The sequence below is a fragment of the Gymnodraco acuticeps genome, unplaced genomic scaffold, assembly GCF_902827175.1.
Source record: "Gymnodraco acuticeps unplaced genomic scaffold, fGymAcu1.1, whole genome shotgun sequence".
Lineage (NCBI taxonomy): Eukaryota > Metazoa > Chordata > Actinopteri > Perciformes > Bathydraconidae > Gymnodraco > Gymnodraco acuticeps.
This window is the reverse complement of record NW_022989912.1, coordinates 14,790-32,885: the sequence shown is the minus strand read 5'-3', so window position 1 is coordinate 32,885 and position 18,096 is coordinate 14,790. Positions and strand designations below refer to the sequence as shown.

The window sequence follows — 18,096 nt, the reverse complement described above, 5'->3', positions numbered from 1 at the left end:
GATGTGTCAGAGAACGAGACTATCAGAGCACCTGGTGGAAATATCTGTCACTGTTTAAAAAGGGCACATGAAAGGGGGGCACTTTTGATAACGTTTGAAAACCACAGATCTCAAGGTACTTTTTGTTTTCAGCTCATTTTGGAGCTTTCAACATTTTTTTTTACTTAAATTGCTTGCAAAAGTTTTCAGATCATAGTTCAGTGCCAGCCTTTTAGTTTTGATATAAAACAGCCTGTTTGCAGTTTTCAGCACAGCACTTTTGATGCACATTTGATAACAACATGAGCAAAGTGAAACACACCTCCTACGCGACAGATAAGGCAGCCAATAAAACTACAAAGCCCATACAAATGCATAAAAACGATTTATGATTGTTCTGCCTTTTCATCTTCGTGCTGCGATTGCTCCAAACTGAATGTATAATGTGGTCCTAAGTAAAATTTTCGGTCTGGACTTGCTCTGTTGTTTCTCGTTTGGTAATGAACTCCCCATACTCACTCCGACTAAATCAAATTAAACAGAAGACGCCACATTTATCTTCATATGCTGTGGGGCTTTTATATGAAGAAACTCAGTGAGTCCCACCAGCATGGGTCTGGACGTCTGGAGAAAACACATTTCAAATCTGTGTGATAACCAATGGTGGAAAGTAACAAAGTAGATTTACTCAAGTACTTTTTTGACATATTTGTACTTTACTTGAGTATTTCCAGTTACTTAGTACATATAAAAACACATGACATGCTGATATGTTATAATGAGTACTACTCATCTACACAGTATTTATCTTAATTTGGTCCACATTGACAAACTACAATACTGAAATGCTCTTAAGGGATAATATTAAACCATAATAATAAATTACTAAGAAAATATCCATTCTGCATAACCAGTACTTTTAATACTTGAGGTACATTTCGCTGATAATACTTTATATTTTTCTGAAATGGGCCTTTGTGCTTTAAGTACATTCTGATGCTAATACTTGTGTCCTTTTTTTTTTAAGGACACTTCTAAATCAGGACTTTAACTTGTGGTGGATTTTTTAACACTACAGTATTTGAGCTTTCACTAAAGTAAAGTATCGGAGTACTTCTTACAACACTGGTGATAACTTCCAGATTTTCAGAGGGTTCAGTATTTGGAAGAGTATATCAATGTTACAGATAACCTCTCTTACAGTGTACTTATACATTTAACTGTACAGCCTGCTATACCTGGCCACCTTTAACATGTATCATATAGTACACCAAGTCAACGAATTACAGCATTGAAGGAATGCGGATTTAAATGAACGGCTTTAACGATATCCCAGCTGTGTGCTACGCCAGGCAGCCTCAGCGACCTCGCTCACAGCACAATGGGGAGGCAAATGATGATTATATGATTGAATCATGAGCTCGAACACTAGTGGAGGAAAGTTAGAGCTCATTTTAAAACCCAACTTCTAAGAAGGTATTTAGGGCTGCTTGTATTTCTAAAGCCAGATCCAATCAGTATTTCACTGTCATTGTCACATCTGTGCTCCTGATGGAATATCTTTCTTGTGTCTTTTGTTTACTCTAAGAAATTGCTATGAGACCAGATTTCAGAGGGAATATGTTGTGCTGTATTATGTTCGCCTCAATGCGCCGCCGCATATGTTCATTCTTAGATTCTTCCCCAAAGCTCATTCATCACCCCTCCTGCTGCAGAGCTGTCACATCAATCGTCTGTGAATGTACGCATTAAAAAGAAAAGGGCTCGGTTTCTTAATTGGTGGAAGAAGTTTACCTGGAGTTTCTTTGACCAGATATTTTGCTTTAGAAATAGCTTTTACAATACCTAACAATGTGTGCTTGTTGCAGTGCAGCTCTGCAATCATCCCTTCCACACATCACTCCTGCAGTGGCTCAGTCAGTAGGGGCTTAGACTGGGAGCTGTAGGGTCGCCGGTTCAAGTCCCCAACCAGACCTAAAATATGGAGTGTGGACCAGTGCTTGAATTGGAATGAAAAAGGTGCCAGTACTCTAAAATCAGCAACTTTTTCAAGTCAATTTTATATATACAGCCCACAAACAAGAATTTGGCTACTATAATGCTGGTGGGTTTGTCTCTTTACTACTGTATATTTTAGAAAGGTTCACTGTACTTAACATTTTTTATGATAGGCAGCGGATATGGCTAAAGCTCAGTAAGGTCAATATTAACTGAAAATATAGCAATCAAAGTCTAGATCTTCTGCTGAAGACACATGAAGCAGAGACCTTTCAGGTGAGAGCCCCTCTGGTGGTATTCAACATTAATGACAAGGAAACAAAGCTCTGGTCAGAAGCATTTTTTATAAAAAGCTTTAACAAAATTAAGTATTTCTGTACATTTTGAATGCAATCTAACTTTCCAACTCAGAAAACGAAAAACGAAAAAGTGCCAAAAGTCTTCTCACATGGCTGAGCTGCTTTGCAATATACTTCACCACTGAAGAATACAAATATGTATAAAGTAAACTATGATGCAATCTAACTTTCCAACTCAGAAAAATGATAAAGAGCATGAACAAAGAACATGTAAAAACAAATGCAAAATTTGCACAATCTAAAATGAGAAACTGTAACTGCAAGTAACAAAGTCTGAGCCATGGTAAAGAGTTACATTGAACACCAAGCTGATCAGATAACTCCCTGGTCGGTCTGAAGTCCTTCTATCTCCAGGATCTGTACAAATCGGCACATTATGCCAAAAGTCTTCTCACTGGGTGAGCTGCTTTGCAATATACTTCACATTGTTAGAAAAGGCTCCAGAAGGCCTTGGGGACATCAGTATCAGGGGCTGGAGCTGGACAGGCTCTTTCATCAGCACTTCTCCTTCCCTTTGCCAGCCAGGACCTCACATACTGTTCCGGATTGAACTGTCCTAGTGATGGTCCATTACATTTAATGAAAACCAGGCTGGACAGTCGGCTGACAGAGAGAGCATTCCTTTTTGCAGTAAGGATATCGTTCATGCAGCTGAATGCCCGCTCACACTCACTAGTGGAGACAGCGATGGTTCGGACTGCTTTCAGTAGAGGCTCCATGGCAGCAGGTGTACGGGATGCCCTGGTTTCCTTGTATTCGCGAAAGCCCTGAACAGTCTCTCTTCTGTCCACTTTCAGCACTTCGCACAAACGTAGCACCTCTACGTCCCCATACTGTACGTCTAACTCCTCTTCAGGCCAACTTCCAGGATGGATAACTTTCATGTCCTGGATTAGCTGATTGTCCCGGGCCTCCCGGCCATGTAATGGGATTTCTCTTGTGCCGACATGAGAGGAGGTTGTGGAAGTCATTCTGTGTCTCAGATTCTCTACCATACTGCGGAAAAACTGACCTGCATGAATCTGTACAAGCCTGCCATTCTCACGCAGGGCAACACCCTTGAAGGACTTCTCAGCTAGAGCTGTATGAACTGTAGTCATGTGTGGGCCAGGCATGGTGACCATGGATTCAAAAACTCGTATTTCTCGAGTTAAGAGCCTATCTGCTGTAGGCAGTGTCATCTCTCTTTTTTGGAGTTGCCGAGAGAGGTCGCTGAGCTCTGTGAGCGCATCGTACATCAGTCCCAGATTGCTGACAAACGTTGCAGATGTGAGCACATCATCCAGGCCCTTGTACTTTGCTCTGTCTCTGGAATCCCTGCTCGTGTCGTTTGCAGCATTTGTGAAGTAATCATGAAGCACTCGGTAGTTTTCCCAGACTGCTCTGACGCTCCTTTCACTTGAAGCCACCCAGCGGATGGACAAAACACGCCCTATCACCAGGAGACGCTGTCCGACTGCTTGCGCACACTGCGCTAACTGCCTCTGATTTTTGGGGGAGGCATGGAACAAGGAATAGAGTTTGTCAAAAAAGATCTGGAAATGATTGAGCCCTGAGACCTCCTTGACCACATCCCCAACTGCCAGCTCTAGACGATGATTGGAGCAGTGCCATACAAACAGGCTTGGGAATTTACTACACAACTGGGTAGCAACGCCTGTTCTCTTCCCTAGCATGACTAAAGCCCCATCACATGCAAAAGAAACGAAACACTGACCTAAAAAGTCCTCGTTAAAATCTCTTCCAAGACACTCCATTAACGCCTTTGTGATGTCATCAGCCGTTGTTCCATCCAACTCGATCAGCTCCCAAAAAAAACGTTTCGGGCTCAGCATCAGCTAATGCTGAGCGTAGACACACAACAAGCACCGTTTTACCACTAATAGTGGTAGATTCATGTTTTCCAAAACACAGAGTTTTCTTTGGTTTTCTGTAATGTCTTTTGCCATTTTTTTCTTCAGCTCATGAGCTATGTATGTGGTCGATGATTTCGCCACAGGTTTATTGGAGTGCAAAAACCCTGCCCACGTTCAGCCCATTCAGTTTCTGTACATTCAAATCAATTGGCATGTCTGTGAATGGCCGGCTATGTTTGCCAATTGTATATGCCGTTCGAAAAACTCTGATAGTGGTGTCTAATTCAGATTTATGCATAGACTGCACTTGATGTTGAATAGTTTCACGTGAAGCAGATGTAAGGATGTCAGCAGCTTTTACATGGGCTTGTGATTCTTTATGTTCTTTGATTTTTTTTCTCAGGCTAGCTTGTTGTTTGCCCTTGTCAACACCGAAATGAGACACTGCACACTCACCCCATTCAGTTGACAGTTTCAGTCCTTGTCCAGTGTGTATTCCCAAAGATTTGACATCTCTGCATATCCGACATCCTAGCTTCTTATCTTTAAGAAGGAGCCATGCATTGGTCTTGCAAAAATATTGCACCTGGTCCGTTGTCCAGCAGTCAGGTGCATCGCTTTGCCCGGTGTTGGTGGTGGCAGTTGCGCCAGCAGCAGCTAACGTTAGAGGCTCTGGAGGAGGCGGCGGAGCTAGTGCTAATGCTAATGCACTAGAACTTGGAGCAGGAGGATCAACCAAAGAAAGCTCCCCATCAGACACAATTTCCAACACAGGCACAGCATTCTCTGTATTTGAAGTTTCTTCCGGCGACAACCGCTGTCTTTTTGCACTTTTATTAATCCACGCTAACATTTTAGAAATGCTAATTTGTAACGTGACTTGCTTTCCTTCTCTCGGGGGCGTGCCTGCTCTGTTCTATCACTCTACATAGCCACCCACTGGGTGGGAGTTGCACTGCATAAACACAACACACGTGCATCTAGGTATGTAAATTGTAAAGCATTAAAACATGGTTTTACTAACAGTTTTCAGTATGTTGTTACTTCGGCATTATTATTATTATTATTTTGAAACGTGTATTACTATTAAATCACGGTCAAATAGGTTAATTTTGACATAGTCGTTTCCACCACAGTATTACATGGAGAAGATAAGCCCCGCCCCCTCTCCAGCACGTTCTGTTTGAATGACAGGAGTAAACAGCTGACAGCCGCTGTGAAACTCCAGCGGTTAGAGCGATGAGAATGTCCGTTCGGCACCTCATGACGCATCTACTGAGTACCGGGCGGCTGTATATATATATATGGATGTATAATAAGAACGGCGGGAGAGTGTTGAGTACTGGCACGGTGCATGAGTACCGGAGTACCGCCAGCATGCCGGTACTGAGCAAGAAGTGCCGGTACTCCATGGGTCAGAACCAGAAGTGCCGGTACTGCGTACCGGTGAGTACCGGCCCAATTCCAGCACTGGTGTGGACTGCTACTTGGAGAGGTCCCAGTTCACCTCCTGCCCTGCCGTGGTGCCCTTGAGCAAGGCACCAGACACCCCCCTTCCCCCCCCCCCCCCGACTCCCACTGCTCTTAGTACTAGACTCCTGGTACTAGGATGGGTTAAAAGCAGAGACCACATTTCACTGTGCGCTGTGTGCTCTGCATGTGTGACCATTAAAGAGGGTTTCATCCCTCCCATTCTATTCTATAATACCTAGAACCCTGCTTTAAGAGGTTTTCAAATCCACCTTGGAGGAAGTTCATAACCAAAATCATGTTATTTTTAGGGCCGGGACTTTAACGCGTTAATTAAGATTAATTAATTACACAAAAATGAACGCGTTAAAAAAATGAACGCATTTTAATCGCACTTATTTTTGCACCGCGGAACGTTTCTCACTGGATGAGTTTCAGGCGTACCGATTATACTGGAGCACCAACTAACGTTCATGACTTCAGACAACAACAAACCACAGTGAACAACAGTGGGAAATGTTGTTTTAAAAAACGGACGGATGGAAGCGTCGATAAGAGCACGGTTGTGTGCAAATTATGCAAAACGGAATTCGCATATCACCGCAGCACATCAAGCCTCAAGTATCACCTCAATGCAAAACATATAGCAGCTAGCGTGGAAGCTAGCGTGGACGTTAGCCTCTTTTATCGCGTTCACACCAAAAAGAGCCGGTACTAAAATTAGTTCATGAGAACCTTTTTACCCCCACGAAAGTCCCTGCTAGAGAGCTGCTAGAGAGCAGAGAGCTGCTAGAGAGCAGAGAGCTGCTAGAGAGCAGGGAGTTTCGTGCGGCTCTCTTGTGAGAAAAGAGCTATATTTCTGATTGGCTGGGCGGATTGCAAACCACGCCCCGTAAAACTCCCAAAAAGTTTTGTGAAGCCGCCATTTTATTATCCTCGCATTAGCATTATTAGCATTAGCATTATTAGCATTAGCCCAGCGCAGAAACGCAGAGAGACTAACTTATGGCAACACAAAATAAAACATGGGAGCGGTGGAGATGAGGAGGTGTCGGCGTTCTGGCGATTTACTCGGAAGGCTTCAGTAGAAGCTGCTGGGACTCCCAGCAGCTTCTACTGAAGCCTTCCCCAACTCCGGGGACCTCCGGCCGGGGACTTTGGGCGGCAGTATACGCCGTGAAGTGGTTTGCGGCCTGCCAGTAAACCCAAAGCAGAAGAAGAAGAAGTGACGTCAGCGGCTTCATTTGTTCTCATGAACTAAATTCTCATGAACCTTTGTGGGAAAAGTACTGCGGTGTGAATGCGCCTAATGGTATACTAAAATCCATGTGAAAAAAAATTGCTTCTCACTGTTCTTAGGTCAAATATGCATATGCGATTAATTTCGATTAATTAATTACAAAGCCTCTAATTAATTAGATTAATTTTTTTAATCGAGTCCCGGCCCTAGTTATTTTATATTAGAAGTTTTGGATACAACCCTCTATCGCACTGTATTTAATATCACGTAATAAAAGTCGCCTTCCTCACACTGTCTCTGTCTCTTACAGAATCTCCTGGAGAAGAGTGCCGAGAAGGAGACTCGTCAGGAGTACGCCTTGGCCATGATTCAGTGCAAAGTGCTTAAGCAACTGGAGAACCTCGAGCAGCAGAAATACGACGACGAGGACATCACCGAGGACATTAAGTTCCTGCTGGAGAAGCTGGCAGAGAGCGTGCAGGATCTCAGGTAAGCAGTCCATTTATGAACAAGAAACCAGACATGAGAGGCTTATCTGAACACCATCTCGACCTCTCGACCACCGCTCTTCACAGCATGGGTTGAGAGGAAGTAGCTGATGGACAAATAAAAGGTTATCCTTGGCCTCTCCTCTTAACAACCTTTTTTTTTTTTTTTCCACAGCTCATTTGATGAGTACAGCTCTGAACTCAAGTCTGGCCGCCTGGAATGGAGTCCTGTCCACAAGTCCGAGAAGTTCTGGCGTGAGAACGCTGTCCGCCTGAACGAGAAGAACTACGAGCTCCTAAAGTAAGCATGAGTTGAAGGCAGAGATGGAGTACTCGAGTCCTGGACTCGGACTCGAGTGCCGATTTTCGGAACTCGTGACTCGACTCGGACTCGCGCACTGATTGACGCGACTCGGACTTGGACTCGTTAATTCTCGCGTACGATGACTTGGACTCGGACTCGTGAATTTTTCCCCCCACGATGACTCGGACTCGACTTTTACATTGATGCTCCGACTTGGACTCGAGCAAGTTTTCTCTGGAGTCTGATCCTCTATCCTGGCATGTGCACCTGTGAGGCAAGTTCACGTACTGGGCCCCGCTATTCCAGTCTAGAGATGTCTAGAGACACACCCCGCATCGTGCTGTATGCTTTCACACATTCTGCTTCCATATTGGAAAAGAGCAGCGAAAAATGCTCATTAAGTGGAAACAATATTGAAGAGAAGACTCCGTAACACATTACTCTAAGGATCGAGTTCAGACATATAGGCTGTGTTGAACACTATCATCAGATTAACGCAGTGGTTCTCAAACTTTTTCTGTCAGGCGACAGAGAAAAAAAAAAGTCGGGCCCCCCCAACACAAATAGTCAGGCTCAGTGGTGGCGCCAGAGATTTATTTTGGGGGTGCTGTGGGGTAGCTTGACGTTTCATAGAGGGTGCTCAAACATTTAGGGTTTCCCATTAATGTACCGGGCGCTACAGAGGAATTTTCTACTGCAACACTCCCTACGCACACAATGTACCCGCGACAATGAAGGCTCGATATCAGCTCACGGCATATAGGTGTAAGCAGGGGTAAAGTGCTATTTTTATAGGTGGTGTGTGGATCTCACATAGATTTTTAAATATTGAAGTTAAAAGCATCAATCTGGTGCACTTTGAGAGCCAAATGAAGAGATCTATGGATACATCTCTCAACACCCATTTGAAACAGACCTGTAAACAGATTTAATTTTCTTTATGCATACTTTACAAATCACCCTTTTAAACGTTATTCTTTTTTTAATGTCATATAGTATTTCATAACTGTTTTTCATTTATTCTCTTATTTTTTTATAACTATAATGATCATATAAATGTGTGCCTCGGAAATAGTTGTTTACATTAATCGTGGCCAAAACGTTTGAGACCCACTGAGATAACACTGATAGTCCCTCACAGGAGAGGACTCTCCTCCACTTTGTTGTTGAAAAAACTCCTTATATCCGTTAGCTAGCTCGCTACAAAATGGCTTGTTCCACACACACACACAGAGCCGAGCTTTAATGAAACACAGAGACCCAGACGTAATAGTACTGTATCATATTATTTTCGAATCAATAATTTGTCAAAATATGATTATTATTTTTTATTTATTTTTTTATTTTTATTTTTATTTTAATAACCATTTTTCCTCCTGGTCTCTCGCGCCCCCCCTGTCATGCATCGGCGCCCCCCACTTTGAGAACCACTGGATTAACATGAGCTAATCAATAAATAAAGATTCGATAACACAAAGCACATGGCTACTTAACATGCAGAATGATGTCATTTTGCATGCTAAGTAGCCATGTGCTTTCTGGGGCTAAATCTTTATCAGTAAACTGATTTAACCAGTAAAAGTTCCTTCAAAATAAGAGTCCCGATCTTATTACTATCAAAATAAAAGTGCAAAACAAAAACTTTACCATAGGAAAATATTGGCATACAAATGTAATCACTTCTCTAAAAGGTAACTCATTTTAAATATAGTTAGACATATTAAAGGTCATTTACAATAATAATAATATTAATATTAGTAATAAGCTTTATATTTGTATAGCACCTATTACAAGAATTGTAGCCAAACTGGCTTCACAGCAGTTCAATAGACAGATTAGTATAACATGACAGGATGAAAGCAATGTAGAGGAGCAGCTACATTTCAACACATATATCCACGAAGATTAATACATGGAGACTTGTGACTCGGACTTGACTTGGACTCTTCTTAGGTGACTCGGACTTGGACTCGGACTCGAACACAGGTGATGATGACTCGGACTCGACTCGAATACTCCTTGGGTGACTCGGACTTGGACTCGGACTCGACTACGACTCTCCCTTGGTGACTTGGACTCGGACTCAGACTCGAAGAGTGGTGACTCGAGAGTGACTTGGACTTGTGAATTGGTGACTTGACTACAACACTGGTTGAAGGGAAACATAATACACACTCATACACTCACTTCCACACTTCCAGAGGTTAATAGTCCAAGGTGGAGAACAAAGCGGTATAAATCACGTCGTACAGATGCTGTGGAAGCAGTAGCTACTCATTTATTTAATTGTTCATGTGTGTGGTTTTTAATGTGAAAAACATGGGGTACTCATTTCCACATTTGCCTGCTGTCTGTATTGTTTGAAATGTGTGTCTTAATGGCTACCTTGTCCTTTAACTGCAAACCAAATCTACCTACAGGTACAAATACATAACCTGAACCTGAGATGTTGCCACTAGAGAAGTTAATTAAATACATTTTAAACACTGCTGTCCCTGGCCACATGTTCAAAACACTTCACTCAAAGGTTGTTCTTTTAGAAGCTGTGGAAATGCCATGCACTGAGCATCATGTCTGATTATTGCAGAGCCTCTTAACATTGTTTTCCTTTCTTGTTGTGTTTGTGTCCAATGGAAGGACACAGATCAAAAGAGAAAATACTTGAATTCATGTCTGTGTTCTTTGTTATTCAGTAGCACACTCTGGGGCTGTTGGTGTTCAGTAAAGACTCTGATCATCACATCTCATTGTCCTCTCTCTGTAATCAGCTCAGGCATCATCTTGGCTTAAATTACTCTCAACCTCTCTGTGTCTCACTCTGACCCCAGAGGTGTTACTTATTCAGATGTCCTTGAGTTTAGATTGGAGGGTTTCTAACCTTGGCTTTCAGAGAAACCACTTATTTAATACATGGAACACTTCTTCAGGGAAAATAATTTTGAGCTAATTTATTTCTCTGAAAAGTCTTTGCCTAAAAGCATCGGAGTAGTTTTTTGAAAGTGAATGAGGTGTCTGTCTTTGAATGTAAGACAGTCCTTTCCCATCAAACACCTTTCCTTTTGTCTGCCTTTCTTGAACAGGATCTTGACGCGGCTGTTGGAGGTGTCTGATGATCCTCAAGTCATCGCAGTGGCAGCGCACGATGTCGGAGAGTACGTGCGGCATTACCCACGCGGCAAACGGTACGGCATATTTCTCTGAAAAGCAATACATATAAAAGCTTAAAGCCACTATGGGTAAAACACCTTCAAGTAGCCAGTGCCCCCAATGTGACTAATCACGTTTGTTTATTTCTGCACACACCGATTAGCCTGCACACATTAAGCTCATCCCATCTCCTCACAACCTCCAGGAAATAAGAGATTCTTGTCTCTGTGTCAGATAGTGTACAACATTCAGGAAGTTTATCATATTTATCTTCTGAAATCCTCTGAAGCTACAACTAGTTCTCCAGTGTCAGCTTCCCCTATTGCACATGTGTCAAACTCAAGGCCCGGGGGCCAATCAGGCCCTTGGTGGATTTAATTTCGGCCCGCAGGATCATTTCTAATTACTATTAGATCTGGCCTGCCGGTATATTGCACGCACACCTATGTAACTCACAAAAACTCACCTCTTCAATCTGGCTTTTAATGTGTGATTGTTTTTGTATTATTTGACTTTAACTTTAACTATATATTTATTTGTTGTTCCTTTCTTTTCTTTTGTTTTCACTATATCTGTAAAGCGTCTTTGAGCACCTGTAAAAGCGCTAACAAATTAAATCTATTATTATTATTATTATTATTATTATTACACCTTCACTCCATCCTGAGGATTTCCTCCGCTCAGAGCCTGACCCCAAACATTGATGATCTTGCACCCAAGATGAGAGTACACTAGCATCACAGAGCAGCAAACTGAGTCTCAATGGATGTTTCCTTTTTCCTTGCGACAGCAGGGCATGTTTGGTTTTCTCTTTGAGGGAAATTGTTTTTTTGAAGCTGTTGTTGGCCTGTGGAAAAATGTAATCATAAGAAATGACTCCGGAAAAGCTGCAGATAGAGCCATAAGAAATGAATGCAACTGATCATTTAATGTTGTTTTTATAAGCAATAATTTAAGCTTAGTTAGTTCCAGGTTTAATATGTGCAATAAGTTCATTCAATAAGTTCATTCAATAAACATTGAACCAGTCCGGCCCTCGACTGGTACCGATTTATTTTTATTTTGGCCTACTGTGTATTTGAGTTTGACACCACTGCCCTAATGTTTGTCATCCTAATCACATGATTGACAGATCAATAATGGGCTGTTTCTTGTCTCCCATATGAATCGTATACTCTGTAGTCAGGTGTCAGGGTTAATACGCCCCTTTTACCCCCCCAGGATAAATAAAGTAATCTCATACAGATTTTGATAGATAATTTATTCATACATTCAGATTGAAGCCCATTAAATTAAATTCACCCCAAGTCGATATGTGTTTATTTGTCTTCCTGGTCACACCATGTGCTGTTATCACATGCAATATGTCTGTTTTCTTCCCCCAAAAACGACATCATTCTCTAAGGCTACTGACCCTTCATTAGATGCAAAGCACATTTCATTCAGGCAGCATTAAATTACCTGGGGATGAGTGACCTGAAACATTACCTGTAAAATAGCACCTGTTTTCAGTTTGGATAAAGGCTTTCTCCCATTATCCCTTTTTTCTTCTTCTGCATTTCAGGGTGATCGAGCAGCTGGGCGGGAAACAGCTGGTGATGAATCACATGCACCACGAGGACCAGCTCGTGCGCTACAACGCCCTGCTGGCCGTGCAGAAGCTCATGGTCCACAACTGGTAAGAACACACTCATAATGGCATTCAGATGTTATCATATTGAACTTGAGCAATTCAAATTGTATTCAAAACAGGCTTTCTGACATTAAATAACAATACATTTGCATATAAATGATAAAAGGCCTTGCACACAATCAAAGGTCTTTTCAGTTATTTTTGACAGATTAGACATCTGCTTATGTTGAAGCTGGGATAAGATGGATACAACTATCATTTTCTCAAACAAAAACAACAAGAGATTCAAAGAGATGTCACTCAAGCTCTGTCTGTACACGACCGCTCAGTCCTAAAGGGAAACAAATCGAATCAAGATCAATAATGAAATCACCTGCGTCGGTGGGCAATGTCAAGGCCTTTAAAGATCAACTTCAAATCTATGTTTTACTTCATCAGATGTTCAATAGGTACAACCTATTCTATGGCTCATAGATCATTCTAATTGAAAAACATAGAAGACAGAAATTAGTTTATTTAATCGTTTTATTCTTCACATGTAAAAAATGTTTTCCTCACTTTTGATTTGATGCTGTAAATCAAATGTTTGCTGATCCATTTTTAAGGTTTTTTTTAGTGCCTGATTTTATGCATGCCTAAATGATTCATCTAAATATAATTGAAATGGCTATTGCAACTTTCAAATTCTGGAGGTTCAATGTTTTTGTTTATGATCAAATGTATGTAAAATACTTTAAAATAATTGCTGTGCTGCAGAGAGGTCCCCGACTTAAGAAAACATTCATTTCTGTACAGATCTCTGCAAAAAATCGCATCATAAGGATTTTAATGTTTTTTTAATGAATTTAATAATGATGTTACAATGATCATTACCTCTAGTATCATTATCATCATATTGCTGTTGGATTAGCAGCTCAAATAATCACATCAGACTGGTCGAGAGCGTCAGGGTTTTGCCTTTTAATGACAAAATCAATCACTCTGTAGAGCTTGGAGAATATCGTTTTTCCAGAGGGAGAGCCCGAAGGAGTATAAAAGATTCAACGTCTTTTCTTTGCGATTCAGCGTCATAACCAAAACTTAATGTGCAAGGCTTTGTCAGCTCGGTGAGTTTGTCTTTAAAGGTCCCCTATTATACTCTTCTCATCAATATATTATAGATATATGCAAAACATGTCTCTGAAGGGTTCGGCTCAAAATACCAAACAGATCATTAATTGTAGCATCCCATAAACCCCTCTGATTGTTTCAGCCCTGTTCCAAAAGGTCTGATTCTCCGTCTGTAGCTTTAAAGGTGACCTATCATGCAAAATGCACTTTTGTACGTCTTTTATACATGAATATGTGTCCCCGGTGTGTCAGGGAACTCACCAAGTTTCAGAAAACACAACCGTCTCTCTTTTCCTCCGTACCCAAATCTCTAAAAACGGGGCTGCAACGGATCTGATACAGACTGATACAGATTTGAAAATAGTCTGATGTCAGTGACGAGGAGCTCCGCCTATATGGGCAACTCTCCACCAATCAGGGGAATGAGAGGTTGCCGTAACATGACGCTTGTAACTCGGCCCCCTCCTTTGCAGGGGGGCGTGGTCAGCTGCAGCGCATGCAAAGACAGGGTGGAGAAGAGGAAAATAGAGCGAAATGAGGCATGGCTAAAATGCTTTGGCATTTTGAAAAAGAAAACGTATAAATATACCTTTTTATAGGTATGGCCCTACAATATATTATTCAAATATAGCATGATAGCTCTCCTTTAAATGCAAAGGAGCTGCTGCTAGCCACGCCCCTTTGAGAAATAATTAGTGAAAAAGGAGGAGATTCAGGTGATAAGGTGGGGGGTGTTACCTTGGTTGGTGATTGGCTAATGATTGCACAAAACATCACAAAGTGGCCCAAATGTGATCAGCTAATCTGCGGACATGTTTTTACATAGATGGATCCGGACACAGAGGGGAAACATATTTATTTAGAAAATACAATGAAAACAACATTTTGCATAACTGACGTTTTAGCAAACTTCTTTCTTTCTTATTTTTCCACTATCAAATTCTAAAACTCTCAAATATGGTTCTTTAAACATTCTCTATTCAAGTCTCTCACCAGCACCGTTACAAACTCTATATGCTTTATTTAGCTTCAGCTCTGCACCACTCTTCCCATTCACACCCTCAACATGCCCATCGTCTTTGCTTGTGTTCTCTACTGGATCGCTTGGAAACACTGAACATTATCAGACAGCAAAGTAAAAATGTGTTTGTTCTGCTGCCGCTATCTAAAAGCTCATTGTGCTCCCAGAGTAACTGGATGGAGGTATTGTGTTCTATATAATAGTGTAGTGCTGTTTTCCCATCTAAGTGATCTCTAATGTTTTAAGCACACTGTTTGTTTCCTGAAGTGTGGCACAAAGGGTTTCAGTCTTGTTTCAGTAACCATGGAACAAAAGCAGATTTCCATTATCTACTTACAAAGAAGGATGTTTTTTTCCTCATTTCATCCTGAATACTATAACCTTCAATGTAATGTTTTAATCTACAATTATATCTTAAAGGTCCCATCGTATGCTTTTCCGGTTATCACCTGTCCGTTCGTGTGCTATGTAGCTCAAAACAACAACAAGAGACGTACAACATTCAGCATACAGCAACATACAAACGACAAGAATTCATACTTCAATATGCAGATAAAGTGAAAGTACAGGAATATATCGGTTTAAGTAAAAATGAATATATTTGAATGTGTATACAAAAATATTGTGTCAGTGCAAGCTGGAGTTTAGTGCAATTATTGCTCTGGGGAAGAAACTGTCTTTAACAATGAGTTAAATCCAGTCTATCCAGTGATAGAAAATAGGCCTTTTGTTGAATCCCAGAAGTCACATCTCATGTTCTTATTATATTAATCTGCCATAAGGGGTAGAAGAAATGACAATAGTCATTGTTTTTGCCTGCGCCTTCTGATGAATACAGTTTGATATGTTGACGCAGCAGCACAATGATTGTTAGTGTTTTGTGTTGAAATAGTACAATAGGGTTTGAAAGGGACAATGGCGTAAATATGTATTGCTTTGTTGTCGTGTCAGTTCTGTCTATTATTTACTGGCTGCTTTTCTGTCGGACTGTATCTCGACAGGACTTCTCTGATAGGGGGAGGTTTCCGTGTCAAGGTTGTTTCGTCGCATTTGGTAATAAGCAGCGTACAGAGTGAGGACGATACTGGAGCTTCTGGAGAAGGTGAGATGTGGTGCAGACATTTCAATGCAGCACCACACCTAACCTCACGTTGCCTTGCCAATGTGTCCATGAGAAGAGTTTCTCCGCCCCTGCTGTCATGACAACAGCACAGATGAATGTGTAATCTGAGAAAAACAAGTATCTTATTTATCATCGCGCCCTTCAAACTGCTTTGAAAAGTAATTTTATTTACAGTGATTATGGAACTTTCATGAAATGTCATTGGTTTAAGCCCATCAGCTATTGAGAGTGGCTTCGTGCTGCTCTGCCTCCAGGATGAGTCACAGCCTCATCTGTAAAAGTTTTCATGTGAATCTCAGGATGTTTTATTTCATACATTAGCCTGGCAGAATAAGGGCCGCAAACATACCCAGATGTCAGTTCAAGACCACTGTGCACAAAGGCAAAAAGAGTTAGTAACAGACTGACCTTGGTGAGGCTTTCTCTCTCCAGTCCTCTTTTTACTGAAAACATCCCTGAACACAATCTGCTGGTTTATTTGCAGTTACTATTATGTCTTTACCTTGTAGGCCGGATCATTGAATATCCCTCTTCATTCATATTGAACAAATTGTAATTGAATAGCCCAAACGTTGCATTTTGAAACAGTAATCAAAGGATACGTTTTAAAAGCTCACAGCTGTTGTTATTGTTCATTGAGTAGTTAATTTGCTAGAGTGCTGCTTACATTTACACTGAGATGCTTTAATTAAACAACATGTTATCAGCAATCTTTATTAGGTTTTTTATTCTGTTAGGTTAAACTCTTCTCTTGTTCCTTTTTAATTGCATCGTCACTGATAATAATAATAATAATAGTGTTATACGGGATAGCGTTGTATTTTCTGAGAAATCTTATACTGTTGCAACCTTACTGTGTAGGTTGAAATCCTTACAAAGCTCTGGATGCAAACCGATGAGCCAGAACTTCATAACTGCAACATCCGTCCAATTATTGCTCATTCTTTTTTAACTCCCTGGAGATATTCTGGATCAACAGATTGCTGCTATTTGCAGACCAGTGAAAGGTGATCAGTGACAACTTCAGGGGGTAGGTGTGGAGATATCTCATCTTAGATGATTCATTTTCATCTTAAAGCTGACATTCTCTGTGCGAGTGAGCTCTTAAAGCAAGCAGGGGATGGTTCAGTGAAGCTCGGAGGTATCAAACCGGTTGGTTTTGGTAGATGTGAATGAATCAATGGCAGCTGAGGAGCGATCCCTGGAGAGTCCGCAGATTTCATTGTTGCCACAACAAAGAATGTGTATCTGTCTTTAATTAAACTACCCAAGTGTAGAGGGAGATTCTTGGTCTCTTGGAACACAGTGAATACCTTCTTGATTTGTTCAGCAAACACGTGACTAAGTCAACAATCAGAGGAGACATTCTGCTTTTGGGATTCCCCCCTTTCCTGTAGTGTGTTAAGTAGGTTTTTGTAAGTAAATGGTCCGCAAAGGCTCAAATCCCAAAGTTCCCTCCACACTTGAACTCATCCAAAAAAGACTTCACTATTTAACAATCGTGCTTTTATTGGCTAGTGCTCCAACACACTGTACGTGATAGGGTACGGGGCGGGTCATCTCTAAGCGGTTGACTAATCACAACAGAGCCGGCCAGCTAACCAATCGGAGCAGACTGGGCTCTGGTTTCAGACAGAGGGTGAAAAGAGGTGCTGCAGCACAGGCAGTATGAGAAAAATAAAGAGCTTTGTGAACATTAAAGCATGGAGACATGTCACAGTAGAAGCTCAACATACAACTATTAAACCTGAAAATGAGCATAACAAGGACCCTTTAAAGTGCAGGTAAGAATGCTTTGATGGTAGAAGAGCTGTATTTTTCCTGGAACATGCAAAAGGTTATTGAAATATCCATGAATCATTAAGGCTATTTTTATTTGAAAGTTTGGAGCATTAGGGGAAGGGTAATTACAATACATTTGAGTTTTAGTTGGTTTGTGTTGGAAGCGCTGAGGTATAAAAGTGTTTTTCTTTTTCTCACAGGGAGTACCTGGGAAGACAGCTGCAGTCGTCCGATCAGCAACAAACTCCAGCCGTGGCCGCCCGCTGAACACTTCCTGAACACGTGTGTTTGTGTCTCGCTGTGTGGATGAGTGTGTCCTGTATGTACATTGTTCCATTCCATTTGAATTACCTGCTGTTCATTTTGTGTAATGACTTCAAGCGGTGTGGTCTCCTCCTTCGATCTGCACCCGGATGATCCTCGATGTAACTTGATTTGACTGTCGTGCTTCGTGTCGTGAACTCAGTGACGTGTGGTGATGAAGTCGCACTTTATGTCTGTGATAATGTACAAAACTTCAACTTATTTAAGTCTTACCTGTAAAACATATCGTCTGTGTTCCAATAAAGATGGTTATCTATCGTGA

General features: G+C 41.3%; 1 protein-coding gene across 3 annotated transcripts in view; it reads left to right on the top strand.

The window, feature by feature from the left end:
• Positions 1–18,096, top strand: part of atp6v1h (ATPase H+ transporting V1 subunit H) — a 27,832-nt gene extending 9,736 nt beyond the window's left edge. For all 3 annotated transcript variants that reach the window (XM_034208063.1, XM_034208056.1, XM_034208062.1), the window contains 5 exons: positions 7,213–7,391; positions 7,566–7,691; positions 10,775–10,876; positions 12,406–12,519; positions 17,711–18,096. In XM_034208063.1, the coding sequence (XP_034063954.1) occupies positions 7,213–7,391; positions 7,566–7,691; positions 10,775–10,876; positions 12,406–12,519; positions 17,711–17,777 (588 nt within the window). In that variant the 3' untranslated portion in view covers positions 17,778–18,096. The remainder of the gene's footprint in view (positions 1–7,212; positions 7,392–7,565; positions 7,692–10,774; positions 10,877–12,405; positions 12,520–17,710) is intronic.